Source organism: Sturnus vulgaris, chromosome 1 (genome assembly GCF_052056855.1).
Source record: "Sturnus vulgaris isolate bStuVul1 chromosome 1, bStuVul1.hap1, whole genome shotgun sequence".
Lineage (NCBI taxonomy): Eukaryota > Metazoa > Chordata > Aves > Passeriformes > Sturnidae > Sturnus > Sturnus vulgaris.
Window position 1 is genome coordinate 105885673 of NC_142243.1, and position 25902 is coordinate 105911574.

General features: G+C 41.6%; 1 protein-coding gene across 8 annotated transcripts in view; it reads right to left on the reverse strand.

Moving 5' to 3' along the window:
* Nucleotides 1–25902, reverse strand: part of MTCL1 (microtubule crosslinking factor 1) — a 103058-nt gene that overhangs the window by 31222 nt on the left and 45934 nt on the right. For 2 of the 8 annotated variants that reach the window (XM_014871222.2, XM_088173260.1), the window contains exons 4-8: nt 16659–16718; nt 14539–14616; nt 9474–10799; nt 8373–8528; nt 705–797 (exon numbers count right to left, since the gene is read on the reverse strand). In XM_014871222.2, the coding sequence (XP_014726708.2) occupies nt 705–797; nt 8373–8528; nt 9474–10799; nt 14539–14616; nt 16659–16718 (1713 nt within the window). The remainder of the gene's footprint in view (nt 1–704; nt 798–8372; nt 8529–9473; nt 10800–14538; nt 14617–16658; nt 16719–25902) is intronic. The other 6 variants (XM_088173267.1, XM_088173271.1, XM_088173239.1 and 3 more) reach the window with 5 other exon arrangements.

A 25902-nucleotide genomic window follows, 5' to 3' on the forward strand; every position in this document is an offset into this window, starting at 1 on the left:
ACGGAAAAATTCTTTACAGTATGCAACAATTATGCTGAATTTAGTTTATGAATTAAATTTTAAAAGAAAACTCCAGTTAAGAGCCAAGCAGCCTGCAGAAATTAGCAACAGATTTTTTTTGCTCTAAGAGCTAGAGATCACAAAACGATTGACTAATCTGTTCCAGCTTTCAAAAGAGCAGGGGGAGCTCATGTAAAAAAATATGATTTATTCACCAGCTATTAATAAGAAGATTTGAAGCACTGAGTACTGAGAAATACAAGAATGAATGTCCTGATTTGTTTCTCAGCTATGCGTGCATAACAACTCCTCTGACTTTGGAGAGGTGCTGGATTTTCTTTGGGTTAGGAGGAGTCAGAATAAGGCATGGAGCCAAACTGAGCTCCCAGGGATCAAACACACCCTTCCCCAGCTCACAGAGAACTGAAGGGTGATAGAATTCTCTGTGCAGCATTTCATGTCTCTACCACGATTTCTCCTACAGTGGGGAGGACAAAATTGATCTCCACCAAGCAGAGAAGCCAGAATAGCAGTGGCAAAATAGGCTTGAGTTTATATTTCCCCAGATTCCAGATTCTTCATTTACTCAGATGAGGTCAAACAGGCACAGCCATCGGGACACAAGTTCCCACACTCCTGACAATCAAGGCTCACGTCACAATCAAGGTCATGCGTCTCTCCCAGCAGGTGGGTTTTGTATTTACCTGGATGATCCTTTCTGTAAACTTTTCTTGCTCCTCTCGGTGAAGTCTTGTCTCCTGCTCAAGCTGAGCCTGAAGCTCCTGTATCGATACATTCTGTACAGGTAAAACATGGGAATCCCTGAGCTGATCAGCAGGACAAAGGGATAGGTTTAGCAGAAAATGTGTCTCCGAGGTGTAAAAAAATGAAAAAAGAAAAGAGCTGCGGGACAGACATCTGCACAACTCACGGTTATCAATAGTTAAAACCAAAGTACAGTGTGCAAATAAATAACAATGTCCTAAATCTGTGTGGGAATTTCCTGTGTGGCTTCTTCTGGAAACTAAAGCTGGGATGCTGATGTTACATATTGGATTCCTTTCAGGCCTCTGCTCTGGGTTTGCACTCGAAAGCTGAGCCTCCTGTTTGCAGGATTACATATTTGGTGGTGCATTTCTTCATCATAATACAGTGGTGAAATGTTAACATCTCTGCATAAGATGAATCTAATGCACTCATATTGAACCTAATTATTCATTAATTGCAACAGTTTTGATAGGCCAGTTAATGGGATAGTATTTATTAAACTAACTTAGTATACATAAGGTCCCTTTCTTCAGATACAAGACAGCTCTTTGCACAAATCAACTTCATTCTGTGATTTCTACTCAAAATAATTACTACAAAAATGTCACAGTGATAAGCTGTGTGAGCCTGAGATCTGACCAAAATAATTAAGTATCCCCCCTTTCCAGGTCCAATACTGATTTAATCTTAATACTTTCAATTTTATGTTCTCATTAAGTTTGGCATCCCATCAACTTTACTCCTGAAAGTTACTTAACTCAGAAATAAAGACTCAAGAAGGCAGAGTCAGATCTCATTATTTATACTCTGGCAATTTATCTAGTGGCACTTATATTTCTGATCAAAACTTTCTGCGCCTTCACTTAGTGTCTGTCACTTTGGTGCTAAAACTGATTTATCTGTACAAAAGTGGTGCTTGGCTGGATGCCATCCTCTTCACGTCCGTGACCACACAAAACACTACAGCACCAAATTCCTACTTCCCAGAGCAAGCATGTACTTAAAGATAGGATTGTTTCAGGCTTCAAAGTGTAATCCCAAATTCTCAGCTGGCCCGTGTCCTGCATGCTCCAACCTCAGCAGCTGCAAGGACATGAGGAAGGTCGTGGGACCGCTCTCATGGGCTGTGTTGCCATTTCCCCACTAGCATCAGTCCCAGCAGCCACCTCCTCCCCAGGCACTCCTCCCACTTCCCAGAGCAAAGCCAGCAGCTGCTGCTGTTCAGGCCACACAACCCCTGTTGGAACATTTTGGTTATTCAAAATTTATTTCTCCCTGGAACAGCCACTCCTCACCCCTCTGGGGAAAAATGAGATAAGGCAAATGGATGTATCCCAAAAACTACCTGCAGGACCACACTCTACTGAAAACCAAAGGTGGACCTACATAGACTTTCTGGGCCCTATCAGCTCCTTCTTTACTTGAGTCATTTATTGACTTGTGCGTGTCTGTTTTGTACCTGAGGAAGAGACACTTCCATCCCTCTGAAAGGTACCCACAAAGTGACTAAGAGAACATTATCTGCCTTATCAATTTCGTCTGTCTCTGCAGTGTGTCTGCAGATGTTTTGTAGTGCATAAAGTCAACATTTGGTCTTACAAGTAATTTGAAAATTACTGCTTGTGATGGGATTTGTCAGTTTTGCACAATCATTTGTAAATCGCCAATTTAATTTTGCCATGCAATAAAGAGAAATTTACTATCATCAGGAATTTCTGCATTATTTTATTCTGATCAGGCTTCTTTAGGAATATGGCAAACGAAAAACCAATGTATCAGTTCAATAATATATAATTAAAAAAAACCTCTTTCACTTTGTGAATTCAAAATTATTAACCCATCCAATTTTTTATAAATTAGTAGCCCATGCAAGGCTAAATTTCAGGAAACTTGGGTGCTAGAATTATGTAGTAACTGTTGGAATTACTGAAAATAAATATATCATGAAGGCAGATGCAGATTACATTCACATTAAGTCAAAATCACATCACAACTGCTTTGCCTCTTTAAGGACAATACATTTTTTAAGTCCTAAAGTAAATTTTAAGTTGAAAAGCAGCTGGTGCATGAATGCAGAGCTGCACACCTTTTCCCTTCCAATGCAACCTGAGAATTCTTCATAGTTTATAATAAGATATAACGTCATTTCTACCAGAAGCATTGGGATATCTCCACTGCTCAAATCACAGGAGGTAAGGCTGCTTAAGTGCCTAATAGATAGCTGCTAAACAACCTATAAAAAATCTATTAGGATTGTGAATGAATAATAATACTTATAAATGTATCGTGTAATGTTTTTGTGTGCAGTTCAGGTACCTGATACTGCACTGATGGATGTCTGGATGTTTGTATGTGGAAATCAGTCTCCTATCATACAACCAGCAGGGTGTAGTCTGTGGCACAACTGTGGCTTTGTTTTGTTTTGTAAAGCAGCACTACAACAAAATGGACACAACAGTGGATAATCTGTTATATTCCATTCTTTTTTCCTTTGGTCTCATTAAGGAACGTGCTACACAAGGAACAGAAGACACCCTGAACACAACAGCCAGTGCACAAAGTACTGACATCACAGAACAGACACAAACTCACTACAACCAGACATACAAACACAATAATACCATGGGAACTACGAGCTAGTGCTACTCTACCACAGCACCACAGCAAACAGCTGCACTTCATCCACAGCTCAACACCAACTAACAGTTTCCCACGTATCCCAGTTATTCCATTACCAGATGCACTTCCACTCCTGTCCCCTCAGACAGGCACTGCCAAATCCTTCTGCTCAGTCCTTTTATCTCACCTGTTATCACTCCAGAACAAGCTAATCCGTGCTGATGTCTTTACCTCAAGAGGATGCACAGAGAAAAGTCATCCACAGCTGGGGACTTCACCACCACTCCCTCGCTGTACCAACCCCTTCCCCACCTCTCAGAGTCTCGACAGCTTTTCAGGTTACTTTGCAGCTCACACAATCCCACATTTCTGCCATGACTTGTTTGTACAGGATTGCCATCCAAGATAAGGTATGGCTGGGTTTTACTTGTCTGTTTTCTCCGTTTTACCGTAGCTAATTGCAATCTCAATTTGCCTGCAAACTTAATCAATTTATATGCAACAACCGTGAATAAGAAATTTCATGGAATCTTTCTCTTAACCTTTTTTTTTTCTCCTCTAGAAATGATCAAACAAAATAAGGCCTGAGGAGGCAGGGTAGAATAATGCTCTCCAGTATTTGTGTGCAATTCCAAGGAAGTCAAAAGATAAATATTTTATGCTGCTCCTCTAGAACTACATTATAATGCTTTGATATTGGACCTTACATTTGAACATATAGTTTAAAAATTGCTAATTTTTCTCAGCTTGACAGCTGGCCATTGCATGCAACAGTCAGAAAGAAAGTTCCAGTGCCTTTTGTTATACTTTTTACACGCATATCACATCTAACTGAATTCGCAGAGGCTGCTTCTGAAGATGTACTCTCCTTCTCACCTCTTAAAAATAGACAATACATTTAATTTGCTAATGTAGAATAGGCAGCTGTGTGGTTATTTGCCTGTGCTTATATGAAAAGTCTGAGTTTGGGAAAACTAAGTCTTTAAAAATCCATCTCATTGTATGGATAGTACACAAAGTCTTACCAAGTTCGGTTAGGACTCAAATATCCAGATTTACATCATAAAGGGTCTTTTAAGCCATTACATTGTCAACCTCTACAGAATCTTACATGGCAAGAAAGAATACAATACATTAAAGTAAATTATTCTTGCTTCCCCTAATCTTGGTGGGAAGGAATAATCACAGCATCAGTTTATGTTCTTCCCATAGCTTTGCATTGAAGGAATAGTGAACATAAGACATAAAACTTTCTATGTGGTCCTTGGTTGTTGTTGTTGTTTTGTTTGCTTTCTTTACCAGAAGAAAAAAAAGTCACAACGTGTAAACCATTCACTGCTTCCTTTCTGGAAAAACAAAACCTTTAACCAGAGAAATGGATGTGCAAATTTTCAGCACATGGCTGGGAGCTGCTGCAAAAACCATCCAGCTGAAAAACTCTCACACGGAATTATGAAAATTGCACAGAAACATCACCAGTTAAAAAATAGAACAGTCAAAATACAGATCAACATCCTTCTCATACATCCAAAATGGATCCATACAGAAGTTTTGATTCAAAGCAGGTGGTAAATTGACTTACCTAACTTGCACATCACTGTATCTGATTGGTCCACACTTAACCCAGTAATTAACTTAGAGTTATACATTCCTTATTGGCATGATAAGTAAGGAAAATGGATAAACATATTAAAAATGGCTTAGAAGAAATTATTCTTCAGTGTGTGCTATTCCTATTTTATTACTAGACTTCGTGGAAAACTTGTTGTTTAAGACATGCTCTCATCTTCTCCAGCCTATCTGCTTTTATTTTACATCTCTGGTGACAATTCACTCCTTTTACATTAATTCTCTTCGGTGGTTCTTTTTCCATAATCTATGAATGTCAGAGATTTTATGGTATTTTTCTACACAGATGTAAATGTATAACTTTAAAAACCATGTATAAAAATAATGAAAATCTGAAATGCAAAGTGCTCTTGCCTTTGATATTCACTTGCTCAGGAAAAGTCAGAACTGAGATCCTCTGAAGGAAGAGAACTAGGAGATGAAGCTCCAATTTAGAGCATTGGGTATCACATGTAACATGCCATATCTGGTCATTTGAAAGAATGAAATTTTTCTTCTTCAGAATGTCTTCTTGCTTCTGAATAAACAGGAGAAGATTGCTTGAGGAAACTGCCTTTTTTTAATAGATATTCCATTGGCAGAAATCACCAGGTGAAAAATTATTTACTATTTTTCCCATTGGTTTCCATTTGTTGCCAAAAGATGTTTGCTCCATGTTACCTTTTTCAGTTCTCCTGTTTGTTTTAGTCAGGGCAATTCTTACTAGTTCACCTGCTTTTTCCTTGGACAGTAAAGAATGATTTCCCTGTCCCACCATAACAGAGCTCTGCTAAAATCATGAATAATGGATCGAACATCCACCCCAATGGGCTGCAGCCTCCCACAACAGCAGCTGAAAGGCTTGTTTCAGCAAGAAAACAAAGCCCTGCTCTTAAGGCAATTTCAAGATATAATTTCCCTTGGACTGGGACTCTAACCCACCTCTTTAATACACAAATACATTCTAATAATTCTATTGCACTAATAACTGCAGTGCAAAGCCCAAACAACAGCAGATGTTTACAGTTAGGCCACAGGGTAGTTTCAAGCACGTCTGTCTGCATTTATTGTATTTAATCAAACAATTAGGCTCCCATGGTGCTCACTTTTAAAAATAGAAGGAATTGCTAAATGGAAGCTGTTCGGCATTGCTTGTGAAAATTTAAATTTAAAATTCAGCTTGGAAAAAAATAAATTTAGATTAATGGGCTTGCTTGAATAAAAAGAAAACATTTTCCTCAGCGAAATGAAAGGCCAGTGCATATATTTTCATTTCTTAAGTCAAAGCAGATAAAGGCTCACATGTAGCCATACCCACTGTGGCCATTAAAAAGGTCTGAGTCTCTATTTGAAATTTCTGTGATAATAAAAAGACACCTTCAAAACTTGAACAGTATTCTTTCCTGCTCATTCATCTGAAACAAAAAAAAAATTAGCAGTTTTTGCTAGTGCAGTGTATTAAATTTAAAAAATCAAATTAAAATAAATTAAAATACTTAAATTGAATAATAAAACTAAATTGAATAAAAATTAAATTAAATTTAATTTAATTCAAAATTATATCTTCCAAAATTATTTTGAGAAATCTTCTCCTTCATTTGGGCTTGCCTACTACAGATTTTAAGATTCCCACAAGCTGCCTACCCACTGAAAAATTTTAGCATAAAGCACTGTAATATTCTTTGTTGCTTAAGTGATCATGACTGTAAAAACACCTTAGTCTTGCACATTTTCTCAAGTTAGACTATTTGAGCTCCAGCCTTGGTCATATTTTGAGCACATCTGGTCCTTAACTGGTTATTCTCTACCTTTGATTATAATTACTGGTTAGTTCCTTGCCAGGCTATGGTGTGAAAACTGTCCCTTCTCTGTACAACCACGGTTTGCTGTACATATTTTATACCTCAGCCCATCCTGGGAGAGGAAAAACAAAAAGGTATTGTGCCAAAATTAGCCCAATTCATAATCCTAACAGAGGGCATACATATACAGCCCTTAGTAGAATACCAACACTGATATAAGATAAGGGAAAAATCAATAAATGTGACAGAATTTAAAAAGAAATATTGTAATATTGAAATATTGCTGGAGTAATTTCCTTATGCTATCTACCATAACTGTCAAGCAATATCAATTTCTGATTGCAAAAGGATCCATGCTGAAGATTTCTCTACCTGATTGGCCCCTTTCACAGCTGAGGAAGAATTACTTTACCCTTCAGTGAGAGCATTATGGTGTCCTGGATTTATCAGATATCCTTCCTGAGGTCTATTATCACTGTTACAAGTGAAAAGTTGGAAGAGACACCGCTGAACAAATTTATTGTTGTAATTCTACCAAAGATCTGTGCTGTCAGGATATTTTAAACCAAACCAAACAAAACCAGCAAAGAATTACCTGTGTTAAGATGAAGGGCCACTTTCCCTTTCATTTTCACATCATCATGCTGTTTGGCTACCAGCTGCCCTGAAATTTTTATCTTCCTATCCCTGCTTTCTAGGTCTTGCAATTGCTTACTCACTAACCCAGCTGTCCTAGCCTGCAGTCCCCTTTTCCCAGACTGAGTTAGGGGTTTCAGATCTATTAAGTCTTCTTCATGTGTCTATAGAATAAACACCATGTTAAAACTCATCCCTCACTAGAAGCTACTTTAACCATCACAGTTTCAAGAATTAGCTTCCCAGTGGCCAGCAGATGTTTCTCTTTACTCCCAAGCCCACCTTTATGGAGACAGATTCAAAATAGTTTTCTTCATGACCAGTTGCATTGTCTGAACAATCTGTGTTCATGAGAAAGCAGCTAAGGAGATGTTTACTCAGGCAGATATGGTCTCTGCATGAATGAAGATTCAAATAAAAACTGATTGATGTTTTTGACAAATGGAAAAGTACTCAACAACCCAAACAATGGGGAACTATGCTTTAAATAAGCTTTTTTGGAAGCTGCAGGGTGCTGTATTCCTGCATGGTTTTGAGAATCATCATGCATACCAGCATCTACTGACAGGCAAAATGCAAGGCAATCTCTATCTGTACACTTTCTAGATTTAGAATATCCAACAAGGTAAAACCTGGGAGCATGATCAAATATCAGGGATTACAACCTCTTTCAGAGATCTTCCATTTCTCTACTCAGTCGTAATGGGTCCCTGAGCTGTACTTTCCCCCTTAGCAAAGATACTGGGAGCAGGGTGATTGCTCCAAAGTTAGGAAAAATTTGCTTCTCTGAAACTGCGTGGGGCAAATGAGATCAACCACAAATTTCACAACAGGGGTGCTGTGTTTGGTCTTACGTACTCCCCCAACCCCTGGCTTCTGTTACTCATCTCCTGCCTAAGGCAGCAGGAGGCAGTGAGTAAGATGGGCTCCTTTGCTGACCTCTAGACTGAAACAGCCCTTGTCTCCTGGCCTGTAGAGTTTAATGTCTCCATCAGCTCTGCGGTGTGGGTCGGTGGTGGCTCGCTGGTGGCGAATCTCTTGCTGCTCTCCACGGTCTTGTTTGAGCTGCCACTCCATCTGATCCCTCAGTTTGGACTGTTAGATGCATGGGCGGTTTGTAACAAAAAAAACAAAAGGACAGGAGGGAATAAAGAAAACAAAAATGGGTAAGGTAGACGACTGAAAAACTACAAGACAAAGAAAAGCGTGAACAGAAAAAACAACTTAAATACAGTGGCATAAGAAAGTGAAGAGAACAAAACCAAAATGAGGATGAGCAAAATGATGGGCTGAAACATCTGAAAAGCAAAAAAGAGAAAGAGAGGAAAAAAGAATGCAAACACTGGTTATGAGGCGCATGCAATGAGGATGCATGAGTCAAACCAACAGCAAGCATACAAGTCATGAAGGATATGGGACACAAGGCTCTTCCTTCCTTACTTGTGCGGTGCAGAAAAGCCATATCCAGTGTGGCAGTTGTGGCAGTTTAGACATGCGCCCATGGGCAACGCTTTAGGCAAGGCAGTCCTTCGCTGGCTACAGAGCTTCTCACTCGCTGCTCGCTTAGGGGAGTGAGCTGTAAGCAGGCTTTTCAAAACACATCACTTAGAAAACTGCATTTGGTTGGGTTCTTTTGGCAAGGCTTTTGAGAACATGCCTGACCCTTTTACAAGAGAGCATAATAAAGACCTCCTCACATTTCTTAGCAAGGCTTCTAATTTACATTCATCAGATTTTTTTTTTAATTAATCTCCTCTTTCATGGGGAAACACTGCTGTTACAGACAAAAAGAAGACAGATCTCTTTAACACCAATGGATTAGCCTTTTTGCCACGAGGAACCGCCTCTGAATCAAAGGAGTTGTGCAAATAAATAAAAGAAAAAAAACTATAAAGTGTTTGTTTAACATTACACACTTAATACACTGCGGGTCTGAAATCATAACAAAGCAGCTGTGAGGAAAATTAGCTCTAGGGTAGCAATTGCCAGAAAGAAAGAGAAACGATCAAGAGAAAGAAGGCAAATAAGAGGCTGACCTACCTGGAAGTCAGTGATTAATTCCTTCCCCAGGTTACCAATGGGAGAGTCTCGGGACATGGACGTCATTGTGGATAGGAAACTGGAAGACTCTGTGAGATGGGGAAGAGGGGAGAGGTCCTCCATCTGCTCCTTAAGGCCCTCTCCAATGTGATCAACCTTTTCCAGGAAGGTCTGAAGCTCCTTCCGGAAAGCTTTCATCCTGGAGTTGACAGTGTCCAGAAGCTCTGGTTCATGCTTATATTCTCCCCTTTCCTCAGCACTTCTGAAATCCTGCTCGGTGGATGGGCTGCTGGTTATGTGCACCTTTGCATCATAAATCAAGCTGTCCGTATCGGTGATAAGGCGCTCCACAGTCCTTTCAAGTCTCTCAGCCTCACGTTTGATGTTAATCAATGACTCTGTGTCCTCTTTCACTCTCAGGAGCTCGGTGGAGCACAGGTCGCTGACTTCTGATGGCTTCCCACTCCCAAAACCCGACGTCTTCTCATACACTTCTTCGGAGTCGCTCTCGCCCCCAATGGGCCCCTCTCTCTTTGGCTGTGGTGGACGACCATCTTCGCTGTCACTCTCTTTTTTCCCAGCATCGCTGTCGGCATCGCTGTCCCTGGGGCTGGAAGTGCGCAGGCCCAGGTGAGAGGCAAGATCATAACGCTGGACGTTGGACATCAGGACCCTGTTCTCATACTGGAGCTTCATCACCTTCCCACTCAGCTCGTTGATTTGTGACCTGGCCGACTTCAGCTCCTCTTGCAAGGTCCCACCACCCTTGGACGCTGCGTCATCCAACCAGCCTGGCTCCTGGCCCGGCTCAAACTTGAATTTGTTCAGCTCATTTGTTAGCTGCTTGTTGTGATCCTCGATTTCAGAGATTGACCTCCTCAGCAGCTCTGCTTCCTCTTCCACAAACTGCAGGTGCCTACGTAGCTCTGTGGCCGACTCCACAGAGTCTCCGTAGGGCGAGGTAGGAATGCTTGAAATGTGGTCCCTGCTGAGACACTCCTTTTCGTACTGGCACCTCATATCCTCCATCTCAGCTTTAATCCCCCTGTTCTCCACCTCCAGTTCCACTATTTTTCTGCCCAGTATGTTGGCTTCCTCCTCCACCAGCTTCAAACGAAGCTTCAGCTCAGCCTCCCTGGTGCTGGGCGGGCCCCCTGCTTCCCCGGTAGGCAGGGGACTGTCCACGTCTCCATAGATGGACTTGTACTTCTGGAGCTCCTGCTCCAGTTCGTCCTTCTCCCTCCCCAGTTTGGCCATCTTCTTACGCATCAGCGCTGCCTCCTCTTTGGCAAACTGGAGCTGGCACTTCAAATCAGCACTGTCCTCCTGCCAAAAATAATCACCCCCCACCCCAAGATTATATTGCAATAGAAGCACAACCAGCAGCTTATTTTCCAAAATCTCCACCTCCCCATCCTCTGAGTTGAATCTGCTAAATACGCACACAATTCACAGACAGAGCTGCACAAACCACACAGTTGACACATTTCATGGCTTGGTCTTGGTTAAATTGGCAAAGCAGCTTGAACAGAGTTAAAGAGGGAGGAAAAAAAAATGTGCCTGTGCAAGTGTTCACTGATGCAAGAGTGCCAGCACAATGTTTCTTCTCAAATGCTGAGCAAACCTTGTGGAAAATAATGACTCAAATGAAAAGGTTCCGCGATTTGCTGGCACCTTTTATTCCATTTACTTTTTGTTCCATTTACCTGTAATGACACATTTGTTCCCCTTAAGCACCACGAAACAAAGACTACTCAGATTAATTTTCTCATCATAATCTCAAATTTTGGGCTCCTTCAGCTAGAAAGCACAACAAAGGTGTGCTGAACTGCATGGTTGCCTGAAAAGTGAAGACTTTAATTACTGCAATCTCATAATGCTGTGAAATAGATTAAGTTCCTAACTTGCTTTCCAAATAGGAAACACACTGTTGTCTCTACTGCTGTTATTATTAGGACAGAGCAGATTGTGATCTCTGTTTCTGGGATGAACAACTGTTCACAAGGGAGATCGGTGAAAACATGTGAGAAAGGGAAGAAAAATTCATTAAACAGTGTTTACATCCAAATCCATCCCATGTGAAAATCTATATTTTTCAGGAAGTACCAGGGTATTGAGTGACTGTTTGGGGTTTTTTGTCTGTGTTGGGCATTTAAAAGTACTGCATCTCATTTCAAATGAAAACTCCAGTGTGTATTGCGCTGAAATAAGAGACAAGGTTAAGTAAATTCTAAGCCTGTGAACAATTTCTTTGCATGAATCACTTTCATGAATTGTCATGGAGATACAGGCACTTGGCCTCAAAAGAGACACATTTATCAGCATTAGCAGAATAATGGAAGGCAGGCTTTGAAAGATGATCTCCTGAGACAGCAGATTTTATCGTTGTTGGTAGGCCATGTGGACATATGTGCAATTATATATGGAAACTTCATTTTGGTCTCTGGAGCACTGTTGTCTTTCACAAGCACTATTTTGTTATAATTCCTAATAATGGAAACCAAATCCAGAGGAAAACATGACTGACTTTAATTGTTCACCCAGATCAAGCTATGAAAAAAAAAAATTAAGAAACTAATTATGGCTCAGCAATCTGAGGAAATGATTTAATTTCTATAGCACACATCCTAGCACATTGGTCTTCTATGTTACCTAGATTAATTTTGCCACATTCTATTTACATAAAAACTAATTATGACTTAATTTCAGCTGTTAATGACTGAACAGGCACAAAAGTGATCGATTGTATACTTCTGAACCCAATCAGCTTTCTGATTGATGCTGCATGCTGCAGGTTGTGACTTTAAAATGCTAAATAGAAAAAAGTTAACTTACATGTTAATAAGATGATAGAGATAAAGAATAGTCAAACGTTCTGTTAATATGTGGTTTTCATTGATAACCAAGAGCCAAACACAACTGCAATCAGCTCATGGGTTGGCTAAAACTTTGGTCATCATATTTCTGGCATCAGAAATGTAAGTTTTAAATTAATTCAAGCAAGGTACTTATGACTGATTAGAAGCAGAGCCTCTAGAAGGCGGACTTTCCATTGTCTCCTTGCATACATATTTCTCTTTTTCACACATACATTTATAAATTGCTTTTCTCTTTATAACTCAAAAGTGCAAATTAATAATCAAATGAAAACTTGGCAAAATCCTATGCAACCTCTGCTGGAATCACTCTGAATTTCGGTTGCTCTATCTGGATAAGGCTGTATGATTAAAGCATCATCTTTGTCCAGGGCTGTGCAACACATTACCTCTGTTTTTCCTATCATGGTGAATCAATTTATCCCCAGAGCTCTAGGTTTTGCTTTTAGGGAACTACAAGATCACAAGGAAAGTTACAGCCAGACCAGCTCTGCATATCAGAACCCACAGGTGGGGTGATTATTCCTGGTTATTTATTTATTAATCTGTTAGTAGCTGGTCTGACATTTTCTTTATTCTCTCTTTGTAATCCTGCATTCTTTACCCAGCTCCTTGTCTGCCTTAGGTTTCAGGAGCCTGGCTGTCTGTGGCAGTAGCTGGAGAGATTCCTGAGGGAAGGAACAGCCTGCCCCATCCCTCTGCTCTGCCTGGGAGCACCAGGGGCCCTCTCCCATCCTGGGGCCAGAGGGACCTCCAGCCAGACACCCACTGCCTTCCAGACAGTACAAATAACTGCACCGAGCTGAACTCAGGACAGCACACTCAGAGTTTTGAAGCTTTTGAAGAAAAGGGAAAGGCTTAGATGGGTTTAGGGTCAGGGCCCCAATGCTTTTGCTCAGCATCACTGCACGACTCAATGCATCTGTGGAGTTAGTGTGTTATTATTGCAGGACAAAACCACTTTTAACTCCTTTAATGGCATTACTTTTTCGCCAGGTTTTGTCTTAGCAGTTTTTTTTTTTAAAGGATCAAATATTCAAGTTTTGTTTTCTTGCAAGAGCTGAAACAAGCAAGATTTTTTCATTAAACAAACACAAGCCTCATACAAAACAACAGAGCTGATGTTAATCTTGCCTACTAAATATGGATCCCATCTGGAAAGGTGAGAAAGCTCGGGATCTTCCTCACTTCCCTGCCAGGGAACATCCCATTCCCCTGACAGCATTTTTTCCAAAGGAAAAGAATGGTCAGGAGAGATTTATCAGCCAGATCTAAGCATGCCAGACGGGTAGGACTCCAATCTTCATGCATCTGTCCCTCTGAAACTTTGTGTACAGAAATATCACCGATTTCTTGATCAGTTGAAACCAAGTAGAAACAGAGAGAGGGTGAGACACCCACACAGGCAAGCAGTTTTGATATATAAGGCAAACTAAAGACAGGCCAAATCACTGAAATTATGAATAGCTCATTATTAGTTAAATTGTGAATGAAAAGACAGGAGAAGGGAAAAAATAAAAAAGAGGGAGAATAGCCTTTCCATGGTTTTGGAGGAACAAGAGGCTCAAATCCCAGGGGCTGAATCTAGGCAATGACCTCCTGTCTATATTAAACATCCAGTATGTGGATGCTTTCCTAAAATGTGTACATAGGGCAAATCATATAGAAAGAAAAGAAGGAACAGCAGTGCTAAGATATGACAGTCATGGTGCTCGGTCATGGACTTTGAGAAATCATTAAGGACAAACGGGAGTTAATGATTACCAGTGATAATAATTTGCATGCAATTGCACTGTGGCTCTGCATGGCACTTCAGAATGATGTAAATGGGTAAAAAAAGCAGATCCTTCCCTACAGAGTCTGCTGTCTAATTTAGACAAATGTATAATGTGGAGATAAAGAAATGAAATGTATAGGAAATAAATTAACTTAATTATGGAACGTAAATGTGTAGTGTGTGAGAGATCTGATGAGAATGAAGAGCTGATCAAAAATTCCCCAATACAATATTTCTTTTCTGGCAAAAAGACACAAAGCTAGATAGAGGCCAACACCATCTCCTCTACCACCACCACCAGCTCAAGGGAACTGCCAGGCAGAAGACTGGTAAGCAATTTTGGAGTTGCAAGTCTGATGACACAGCAGTACAACCAGCACCCAAGCATCTGGCTGAGTGCCAGCACTCCTACCTTGCGCTGGAGAACCACTTTTCTTTGTGTTTTGCCTGGTGCCTGGTATTTTCCAAGAAGCTCCGTTTTGCCATTCTGCTGAATAAAAACTTTTTTCTTCAATACTGCTAGAGGTGGGTGAGTGCTGCTATGAATTCTGCTTTTACACAACTTCAAGACCATCAACTTCATGGGTGTATTATTTACTCAGTGTGCACTGTGGTGGGTGTGAAGTCCAGCTAATTTTCATGACAAGCTCTCAGTAATTAAAAACACCAGTCTTGCCACGTGTTATACATATCTGTAAGCATGTGGATGCACAGGCCTTGTGCACATGGATGCACATGTGGATGTTTGGGGCCTTCTCAGTCACAAAGCATACAATGGGTGTTCATTCTAGGTATTTAGGGTATCAGTCCCTGAAGAGCAGCATTTTGAACCTCCTGATCTATGTCTGTACCAACCCTTTTGGGCCATGCCCAGGACCTGGCAACTGTTTGACCAGGTCAGGCATTTGCTGCGATGTGCCCTGATCTCAAGCATTAAACACCTCTGAATTAATGCCTGGGTTTGGAGACAATTATGGGTAATATTCTAGAGCTGGGAGAAAGCCAGGACATGTACATATAGGCTAGGCTATGTTAGTATATAAGATTATTTCTTGGTCTTTTCTACCCTAAAGAATTGGTAAAGAAAACTGAATTGCTGCCTTGCAGAGTGCTGATGCAATGGTTTTAATTTCCAACCCCAAGTTCTTTGCTTGCAAGAGTTATGATGTGTGTGTGGAAGGTAACAGTTTTCTCCCCATATAGCTTCTGGGATCACTTCCCTTTGCTGCAAGTGGTGCTGAGTTCACACTTGGTCACTCAGTTAATTTTGTGAAGTCCTTTTTCAGGCTTTTCAAAGCAAACTGTAGCTAGTCTTAATGCCTGGATTTGGGTGGAGGAAGCAAGCACAAGAATCCATTGTCTTTGCACAGCTCTGTATTTCCAGGAATGAGGAAAGGAAGGACAGTGCTGCCCACAAACCCCTATGGACACAATCGTGCCTTCACGTAGCTTCATCTGTAATTTGCATGTGTGTGGGCATGTGTATATATTTTATCCATATATTTTACATACTTGCAGAAAAACCTGACCTGACTGACAACTTAAATAATTCTCCATAACAAGAGCCCCATTTTAAGGTGTGATTAAGCCATGCTTGTGTCATCTTGGTGAGGACACTCAGTCTGCTGTGTCCTGGGAAAGCAAGCTGAAGTGCCCTGGCCACTGGCCAGTCTCCCAGTATGTCCACTCAGCTGCCTGCCCTAACCCCCTCAAGTTCAGCATATTGTAGTGATTTATTATGGTTTCTATTACAAATCAATGGATTTTAAGACTAGACAACCCATAGGTCTGGGCTGTGTACACTGAGCCTGCCAAGGGGGCAGCAGGGGAAGTGCATCCCTTCTCTAATGAAGGCACAATGGCTCTCCTGGCTCATTTCCCAGTGAGGTGAAATACTATCCCCATCTCTCTGGCTATAAACAGCAACTGTGAGGGTGCTGGGAAAAGCTTTAACTCCTACAGTCAGCACAAAAAGCAGAGGAAACCAGGCAGACTGCTTTCCTGAGAAGGACTGACCAAGAAGATTCCAATAAAACCCATGTCCAAAGAGAGACTGAGTGGGCAGCTTAGGCCCTCTGTGGTAGCCCAGCTTAGGGGAGCACAAGTTCCTGCAGCATTAGGGAGGTCAAACCCCGGGCTGTAACACCAGAGCTCACGAGGTGTCGTTGCAGTGTGTGAACTGCATTCCTGCCAAGACACTCATTAGCACAAAATCTTTGGCACAGTGTATAAATTTAGTTAGTCCCTAAGCTGCAATCCAATTATTTTGTGAGGCAAGGTGATTTGCTCTTCTTGTAGAAAACCTGCAGCCTGAATCAATGGATACAAGCACAATGAGCCCGAGAAGCTGCACAGTTTAGAGACTGTGCTTTTGTCCTAAATTGCTTCTACATTATCTCTGGGAGGTCTCAGTAGATTAAGGCCTAATTGCACTCAAGTTAATATACCTGATGGTCATGTCAAAACCGATAAAAATAAATTTTGAGTTGTATCATGTGATTTTGCTCAAAGTTGCATTCATGGAAACCATACCTGGGTAAATGTCTTTTTTTCTTTGTGGATTTCTCTGCTGCCTCTCCTCTTCAGGGAACTCTGAAACAGAAGCAACGCTGTGTTATTGATAAGCTAAATACAAAGACTGCAAGTTTGGCAGGTTACAATACCATACAATTAATTTAGGAGAGAGAAAGAGAGAAAGAATATTCTCCTGAATATCTGGGGATTTAATTTTTCATAATAATCCTTAAAAGAACAAGATGATCAGGTCTTCTCAGTGGATCTTTTAATGCCCCAAATTTCCCACCAATAAAAGGAATAAAATCAGTTAAAACTTCACAGGGGGGGAATACCCCCCCCCCTTCTCTTCTATGGACCACCACAATTTTTGGCTAAACTTTCTTTTTGCATGGGCCAATTATTCATGTTTGATTAATCCAAGGCAGAAGTCCAAGAATCTTACTCACAGTCGATGTGAAACACATTGTGAAACCTCAGAGGAAGGCAACCCCCAAAAAATAGGCAAGGACATGCATGTTTAAACTATGTGGCATAACATTATTTGTTAATCTGTGCTAGCAAACATACTGAGGAGCCCAGAAAAAGACCAGATAATTCTCCAAGTATTTTTGAATTTACTTTATAAACCAGATTTGATTTGTTTTGCAAATCTTTATATCTCTTTATAAGCAAATGTTTTTAAGATATGAAAATGATGTCATCATCACTACCTCACTGAAAAATCTCTCATCTCCCAACTGGAAAAGCATAGTTTTCCTGAGAAGTGAGAGGTAGAGCACCATCAGGATGTTAACAATGTTTACTTGTGTGTCAGGACCGGTTTCCAAACTAATGTGATATGGGCTTATTTAGAAAAGGCATAAATTCGACACTTTTCAGATTGAGGTATCAGAGGGGATCAAAAGGTATCAGAGAAAAAAACATCAGAAAGTTGGAAACTGTGGAATTTGAATTTGAAGCAGGCCATGTTGCTCTGCCTTTGCCCAGAGCCTGAAGGCTGATACTCCCCAGATCACCCCGATATTCTGGCCTCTTTTATGTATTTCTTCTGTTTATATCTGCTCTGTGGGGGACAATATACAGCTAAGGTAAAGCCTGGGCTGTCGTGGGTTTCCCACAGTTGGTGATGTGGGTTGCCCTCCTGCTCTGGTCCATGTGATGGAGCAGTGTCCCTGGACCAGCTCCTGTTCCCATACCAGATGGGCTAAATCCCAGTCTCTGTAAGCCACACTAACCCAGCACTACAAAACATGAGCCCAGCAAAGAGGAAGGGAAAGGAGGGAGAGGCATCCCAGCAAAGCCCAGTCTCGTGCCCAACCTTGAGCTGGCAGAAAACATGATGTGAGCTTGGGGACCAGCACACACAGCACAGACAGATCTGAACCAAAAGCTTTCCCTGGCTTTGTGGTTTCTGCCTGTTCAGCTATGCAGCTACTGCACATTATAATTATTACATACCAAGATAAATCTCTCCTTCCACTCTTTGTTATACACAGATAAGTAGTTAAAACCCATTCATACGCAGCACCATATGCCCAAGACATACTACAGTTTATTTTTGCTAATCTGCTCTCTACATTAATCCAGTGATTTCCTATAACTAATGAAGCTGAGTAAGAGAAATGCCTTTTCTGGATACTGAAACAGTTGAATAAAAAAAGGCTTTAAACACTAAAATCATCACATGAAGACCTGTTACACAAGCTTAGACAGGATAAACAGTTACTATTTTCTCTCTCTTTTTTTTTTGCTTGTTTGTTTTGGTTTGATTTTTTTGTTGTTTTGGGGTTTTTTTCTTCTTTTTTCTTTTTTCAATGTGGTGTTATTCTGGAAGCAGATATGTGACTGAATGCAATCACCAGTCAGCAGCATCATTCCCTGGCATGCAAGAAGAGGGGTCACTCTGGTTGAAGAGAGATGGGTCATAGCCCTGGTTCTCACATTCACTTATTTTCCATGTGACTTCAAGCAAGAACAACTTGAGTGAAAGGAGATTGTCTGGATGCTGAACTTATTTTGCAAGCCCTTAGAGTCAGGGATGAGGCTATCAATTTCTGTAGATGCCCCAATGCCCAGTTGCAGCAAATAGCTACTCATTATGCTAGAAACGAAAAGCCTTGTGCCAAATGTTAAAAATCTCTTGCCTACCTTACCTGTAGGCAAAAGGTTACACTTAGACACATCCAGCTTGAGAAGCTAGGGGATATAAACACATGGACTATGGTGTGCAAGATACAGTAATAAAGATACTTGGAAAACAAGAGGAAAGGAATTTAAATTTAGGTAGATTACATGGATCACAGGCTGAGAAACAGGTAGGTAGCAATCTGGCTTTGGAAACTGTAAGCCCCACTCCTCACTGAAAAAATTAATTTCACAGATCCAGACCAACAGGTTTATAACATATTGCCCTAGATGAGGCCCCATTTTAAGCATTTTCACACTGTCCCGTTTGGATTTGCTTAAGAACAACTTTGTAATCAGTGCTCAGGTGGGAGACTGCTTTGTATTTCCATAAGACAGAGACTCTACCTTAGGCTGAGTCTGTCCTGGGGTAAGAAAAAGATAGAAATATTTAACTTTGGGAGTTGCCAGTGGATTACAGGGAGAAATTTCCCCTCCGTGTATCAGTAGAGGACTTGAACACAGGCATGGCAACAAGGGACTGGTTGGCCATAACCCCCGAAGTCCTAAATGAAAACAAGGCAGTATCTCCATTTCAGCACTATGGGACCAGGCTGCTCGTGTGTATGGAACACCAGCCAATACAGTTGCTGTTTTAGCTGGACTAAGGGCAAAGGCTGCTGCTGCTAAGAGTAGGGGAATGTGCTACGAGCTTAAATTATTTAAAATGCAAAATGGTCCAATAAATGAGCATTTCTCTTTGATGTACAGGAGATTGACATCAGAAGCTGTTATGAATTAATGCTAGAAGGAACATTTCTATACTACTTTCTATACTCAAGAGACCACCCAGAGTTGGCTGTCTACCAAAAACTCTTTCAAATGATGGCTAAATAAGATATTATTAGTCCTTTGGTTAACAGAGTCTCTTAAGAAAGTGGTTACTTGTGCAGACATTTCCTAGCTCTACGGTTTCACTGCAATTTGTTGATGGACATCTTGGCTACCAAGGAGAGCAAACGTATGGAGGCCCAGTGTTTTAAAAGTTAAATTTCCCAAAAGATTATTGGGTGTAGGGATTACAGTATTAACAGTGGGAAGAGACACAATTATTTTTATTTTTCTTAGGAGCCTAGCAGGGATGGGAAGAGGTAATTTGCATTTTCTGGTGAATTCCATTTTTAACAGGTCAAAGAAGAGTCCTGCAAACTGAGCAGTGGAAGCGAGCAGTGAAACCCACAGAGGGGACAGCAAGCAGGAGTCAATGCACTGGAATTGGAGGTTGAGCAAAATATGGAAATAAAGTTTGAGTTAAGAGGAATTGTACATGCAAACACATGATAGACTCCAAGTTTTCATACTGAAGCAGGTGCTGAGTAGGACGAGAATAGAGCTGCAAGTAGGCATTGGTAGAGAAGGATATGGAAAATGAGAGAACCAAGAGTCCCTAAGAGCTGCCTTCCTGTCACTTTATTCACTGCTGCTGAGAGGAGCAAGTAATTTGGGTGGCAGTCTGGCATCTGCAGGCAAGCGTGGGCTTGCTATCATATGTGCATCAAACTGAACCTGCAAAATCCAGTAGTCAGGCACTGAAGTGACAATGTCTGCAACTCAAAAGCAGAGAGGCTGGATTGGAAAGTCCAGCCCTGAAGGCAGTTTCTATTACTGTGATGTGTGAAGAATTATGCACCAGCATCACTGGCGCTTATGAGCTGTATAAATAATGTTCTGTGCCAATGATGGCTTGCTACCGATTGCTTTGAAATGGATAATCAAATGGATAATGTGAATTTTCATTTGCATTCATTAGAAGATACTGCCTGTGAGGGACCTGACAGTATTTTAAAAAATTATGCACAAGTGACCACATCCACTTGCTCCAAATCCAGCAGTAGGTGAAGCAGACCACTTGCAGATTGCCAGTAATTGCAGGGCTAACAGCTTCAGAGATGCACATTGGCATTTCACAACAAGAGCTAAATTCTTGCTAGCTGTTGGGGCCTCTCATGTTCAAGAGTGAGCAAACCATCCAGAGAGTCATAATCTCTGCCCCACAGAATGTAATTCATCAAGAGATCTTGCCAATAGACCAACATTTTCATAGCACTTAGTCTCCAAGAAACACCAGTGGTTTAAATGAAGGTAATTCTGCGAAGGTAATTCTGCTTAGAATCTATGTGAATCAGAAGAAAACCAGATCCTCTTATTAACAGATGGTCAGAGGGTGGATTTATCCCCAAGAGATGTAAACCAGTGTTCATTAACTGCACCACTAGTCAGGAACACATCACTGCGAGCGTTTTCCAGGCACTGTGCAGGACTGCATAAGAACATTCTGACAGGAGATAAAAAAGAATGGGGATCTCCATGTTCCTTCTCCAGCAAACCCCATCCACACAAATGAAGCTCTGTTGGCTGTTTCCCTCTGATCTTTTGGCAGCTTTGGACTTGCCAGACCCTGACACTGAGGACATGCATGATTTTCCTTCATCTCGCTGTTTTAGAGCTATCCCTGTTTGTCCTGTCTTGCAGATAAAGGAAAAAAACCCCTTTGTGCAGAGGTCTGCCACTCTTAAATCAGTGATGAATAAACTGTTCTAAGAAGAAAAAAACATGACCTGGACAAGGACCAGGACCTGTTTCTTTAGAAGTGCATATTTCAGCTATCACACTGCACTGTTCTTTACTGTTACCTGCCCATTTGGGAAAAAAGCATTTCCCATTTCTGTAGTAATATCCCTTATTTAAGGTAGGACAGGGTGGCTTTGCATTATTTCTTGAAGCCTGAAGTGTCTCTAAGTCCCAAGTATTCGACTGAAGATTTGCTTTGCTGCCATCCCATTCTTCTGTATTTCAACAGCTGCACAGTGAAAGTAAAGCTTTTTCACTGTGAACTCTTGTACATATCTACAGGATGGTTAATGGAACTGGAAAGTACAATGAAATTCTAATTGCTTTTCAATTGCTGTAGGCCCTTGAAAAAGATATCTCACCAAGCCCTGATAAAGCTGGGCTTGACGCAAGTGATCTGTATCTCCATTCAATCCCATGTGCATTTCATTTACTAGAAACCTCTAAATACTTGTGATATTCATCATTCACATGACCTAGCAAAGCAAGCTATGTCTGAAATATCATGAGCATTACAGTTCAGGATAAAAGGCATCCCTTGAGTAAAAGAGCAGCAAAGTACACTAGCTTTCAGCACCAGCTTAAATTTCCCTAACGCTGCATTACTCTATTGTGCTAAGCTTATGAATAGGAGCCTCTTTCTTTTGCCTCTCACTATGAACACACAGCTCTGTCTGTCTCATGTGGCTTCCTGGTGCCCTTCACATGCAGACTGTGATATTAGCAGCCCTGGTGTTTACAAATAATGTGGTGTGACAGGTCTGGGTGCATGCTGGGGAGGGAAGCAGCAGCATTGCACCTGCTGTCTGAAGCCCTGGAAGGTTAGACTGCAGCTCTTGGGAGGATGGGGGACAGCTGGGCTGGCTCTGTGTTCAGCTCACAACACACTGTTTCACTTAATATTTGGTCAGTGGAGGCTGATATGGGGACCAGAAACCAATATGATAATTCTTACTAATAAAATAATTACTAAATAATTACAGAAATAATTGGTAAAGGGTATAGCCCAGTGATATAATAATTGTTATCAATATAATAAAATAAATCCTGCAACAGACAACTGAGATCCTAACCACTAACAAGTATCATTGTCTTATACAGTTCTTCTGCCCAAACATTTCCTAATGAGTTGTTAAATTCATAAAAATATATTTTTATATTTATATATGTCTGCCCATTTTGTTACGATATAAAATATCCTAATTACATTACATTTATCACAATACATAAAGAAAGTTATAACACACTGAGACCAGATTTTCTTTCTTATGGAGGGTCCTATTTCATGTGAAGGAAACCAGAAAGAAGCCAGGCAGATGATTGCAGACAGTGCTGCTTTAGCCCCTCCTGCTACACTAGTAGAGTGACACTGATGTGCCAGGAGCAAACACATCCCTCTGAGCCTCCTCATCCTTCCACTTGTGCAGCTATTAAATGTGAGTTCTGCACACTGTGCCCGTTCCTTAACCCCACATCACAGGCACACGTGCTAACCCTCTGCCCAGGAGGGTTACCCTCTGAGCCTGAGGAGGAAAGCACTGCCACCACATCCCTCACAATCCTGCCAGCCAGGAGCTGTATCCATGTGACCCACAGCAGTGGCTGCTGCCAGGCCTCTGTGCTCCATCTCCCACCACATTATGCCTCTAATGCCAATGGAAACCATCCCAAGGACCACCCGCCCCCTCCTCCCCACTGGCACAGGAGGCACGAGCAACACCCCAAATTCCTCCACATCAGCTGAGATGCAGTGACAGAGCACCAGCCTGCAAAAGGGAGCCATGTCAATCTGCACCCCTTTGGGAAAGAACTGGTGGAAGAGCCAGGCTTAATCCAAGAGGTATGCACTGTGCTGACACTCCCTGAGCCCTCTAATTACCTCGTTAGTGTAATCCCCTCGCAGACAGCCCGTGAAAAATGTGCTGGGCACTAAGTACACACAGAAACAAACCTGTCCTGAAACAACTTGGCAACAGGAATGGTGCTCATCATCAGCCATGAAACCCTACCGAAAGACACGGCAGGTGCTCACAGCCCAGGAAACACTTCAGCATGCCCAGAGGAAAACATTGTCTCTCACTGTGGGGCCAGGCACCCAGCCAGCCCCTCAGCCAGCAGTGCAAGTTTGGGATCCGTTCTCTGCCTCTCTGGACCAAATAGGGGTTGCAAAACTCGCTGAGAAGATGAAACAACTTGTATAAACTTTTTAAAGCCTTTTTCTTCTCTCTTGTGATGACTCTTACTGCAGTAGCCCGAGCAAAACAGATAACTGCTAGAAGCCACTCCTGACATACCTGCCCTGCCATCCACCATCCACCTCACACTGCTTGGCATCACCTGCACCACCCAGTGCTAAATGTACACTGCCTGGAAACAGAGGCTGATTGTCCTTCCTGCCTGTTCTCCATGAAAAAATGCTTCCTCAGAATGCTTTACTGAATGGGACTGCAGGCCAGGTAGTGCTCAGAGATGGGATTGGGAGCTTACATTTCCAAAGAAGGACAGTATGAGAGCATTTATTTGCTTGTCACTGCACACTCTGAAGCACAGCCAACCTATTAGAAGGATAAATGTTGTTTGGTTGGTTTTTTGGTTTTTTTCCAGAAGAAGAGTAAGTAAGCAGTTTATACACAGGGAATAGACACCTGCTGTGCAGTTGCAGAGGTGGAGTCTGCTAATTCTCTACACCAAGACCTTTTAGGCAGTAATACTATGTAGCTGGCAGTTCCATCATCAGGTCAGACTCAGAGGACTGGAGGAACAAACTGGAGAGTTGGACACTGATGGGATAAAACAGAATTAGACATGATTTGACAGTGCTGATAAAAGAGAGGAGAGGACCTGAGCAAAGCTGCAAGCCCATATCAGGTCAGGAGGATACTGCAGCCATTTACAAAACTGGGAGAGGGAGAAAACACACAGCTCGGCAATCTCTGTAGTGTTCAAGGTATGGGCTTAAAGAGCAAATGTCATAGAATCTAGAAAAAGAGGATTTTTGGAAGTTTTTTTGCAGAGAAAGATATTCACAACTGCACAACATTTGCAGTGTCCACACGAATAGATCAACAGCCACAGTATTGTTCTTTACATTGGGGATGGAAAGGAAAATTTTCCTTTCAGACAACTATGTGTGTACAAGAATCTTCAATCTCCCCTGGATTAGAACAACTTGCTATTTCTATAAAGTATTAAATGAAATTCTAAAGAAGCAGAGAAATTAAAGGCCAACTTCAATGACCCCCAACAAACATGTCCTAGACAGCCTTTGAAATCCTCAGTTGCCCATCTATTCTTTCACAACTTTAAGGACCTTGCACTCTGAAAAAGTGGGTTATAAAAACAGAGCAAAAAGACAGCAAATTCACACTTGGATAGCTGGTGACATTTTTGAACTTTGGACAACTGCTACCTGTGATGCACTTTCCGATACATCATCCAATGCATACAACAATTTACTGCCAGGTAATGAGTCATTCCCAAGACATTTGTACTCAGCGAGCCATAGGAGTCACAGTTCAAGCCCAAATAAAGTTAGTTCTGCTACAATGAACAAAGCCACCAATTACAGGAATGAAATTCAAGCCAGAGTGTAGCACTTGTAATTAAGAAACTGTTAAACCAGGGCAGGCACAAGCGACAAGAAGGGGACGGATCTCCTCCAAGCATGTCAGTGCAATGTCCACCCACTCTCCCAGCATAAGCTGTGAAAGAAGAGTTGCCCTCATGGGAGAAAAGGGCTAGGTTACCTATGTGCCAAACTGTAGCTGGAAATAGATGGAAGGGAAAGAAATTGTTAGGAGAGCAAATTGCAAAATCTGCATTTCCTTAGTAAAACCAGTCTACAAAGATGTGTCAGCAGCAGCCTTGTAAATATCAGATTAAAAACGCTACATGATTGATATAGCTTCACAAAAATGTGCTTAGAAAGGAGTATGAAAAGTCCAAGTGGGAGCACAGTGCTTCAAACATTAAAATCAAAAATGTGCAGAAAAATCATAAATATTCCACAAATGCTAACAGCAAAATAATCTGTTGTGAACCATGATTCTGAGGAGACCTCAACCTGTGCAGGTATTTGGGTTACCCTTAACTATTTTGCCTGCTCCTGGAGCTGGACTGTGATTGCCTGGGAATCTTTTCTGATTGCCTATGGGGAACTGGGGTGGCTCTGTAAGTGTGCAGGCACTGCACTCTCTTATGCTACTGCTGCTTTGAAGCCTAAAATGAGCTGCCTCAAGCTCCTTGCTGGGATTCAGGGTCTCTGCCTCTGGGCACAGAAGGATGCTCTGACTCTGTGGACAGAAGCACAAAACTAAAGACAAACTGGGTGCATTACTGGGTGTTACGTAGGGAAGTGAGACCCTGGAGAGGATCTCAAAGTCTCAGGCCTCTGAGAACGGCTCCTTGAGTGATGGGTGAAAGCAGGGGTTGGGATAATCCTTCTTGGTTTGCTCTGTAGCTCCTGGGAAAGACAGACAGCTTTTCCATGTCTTGGCAGGGGAGC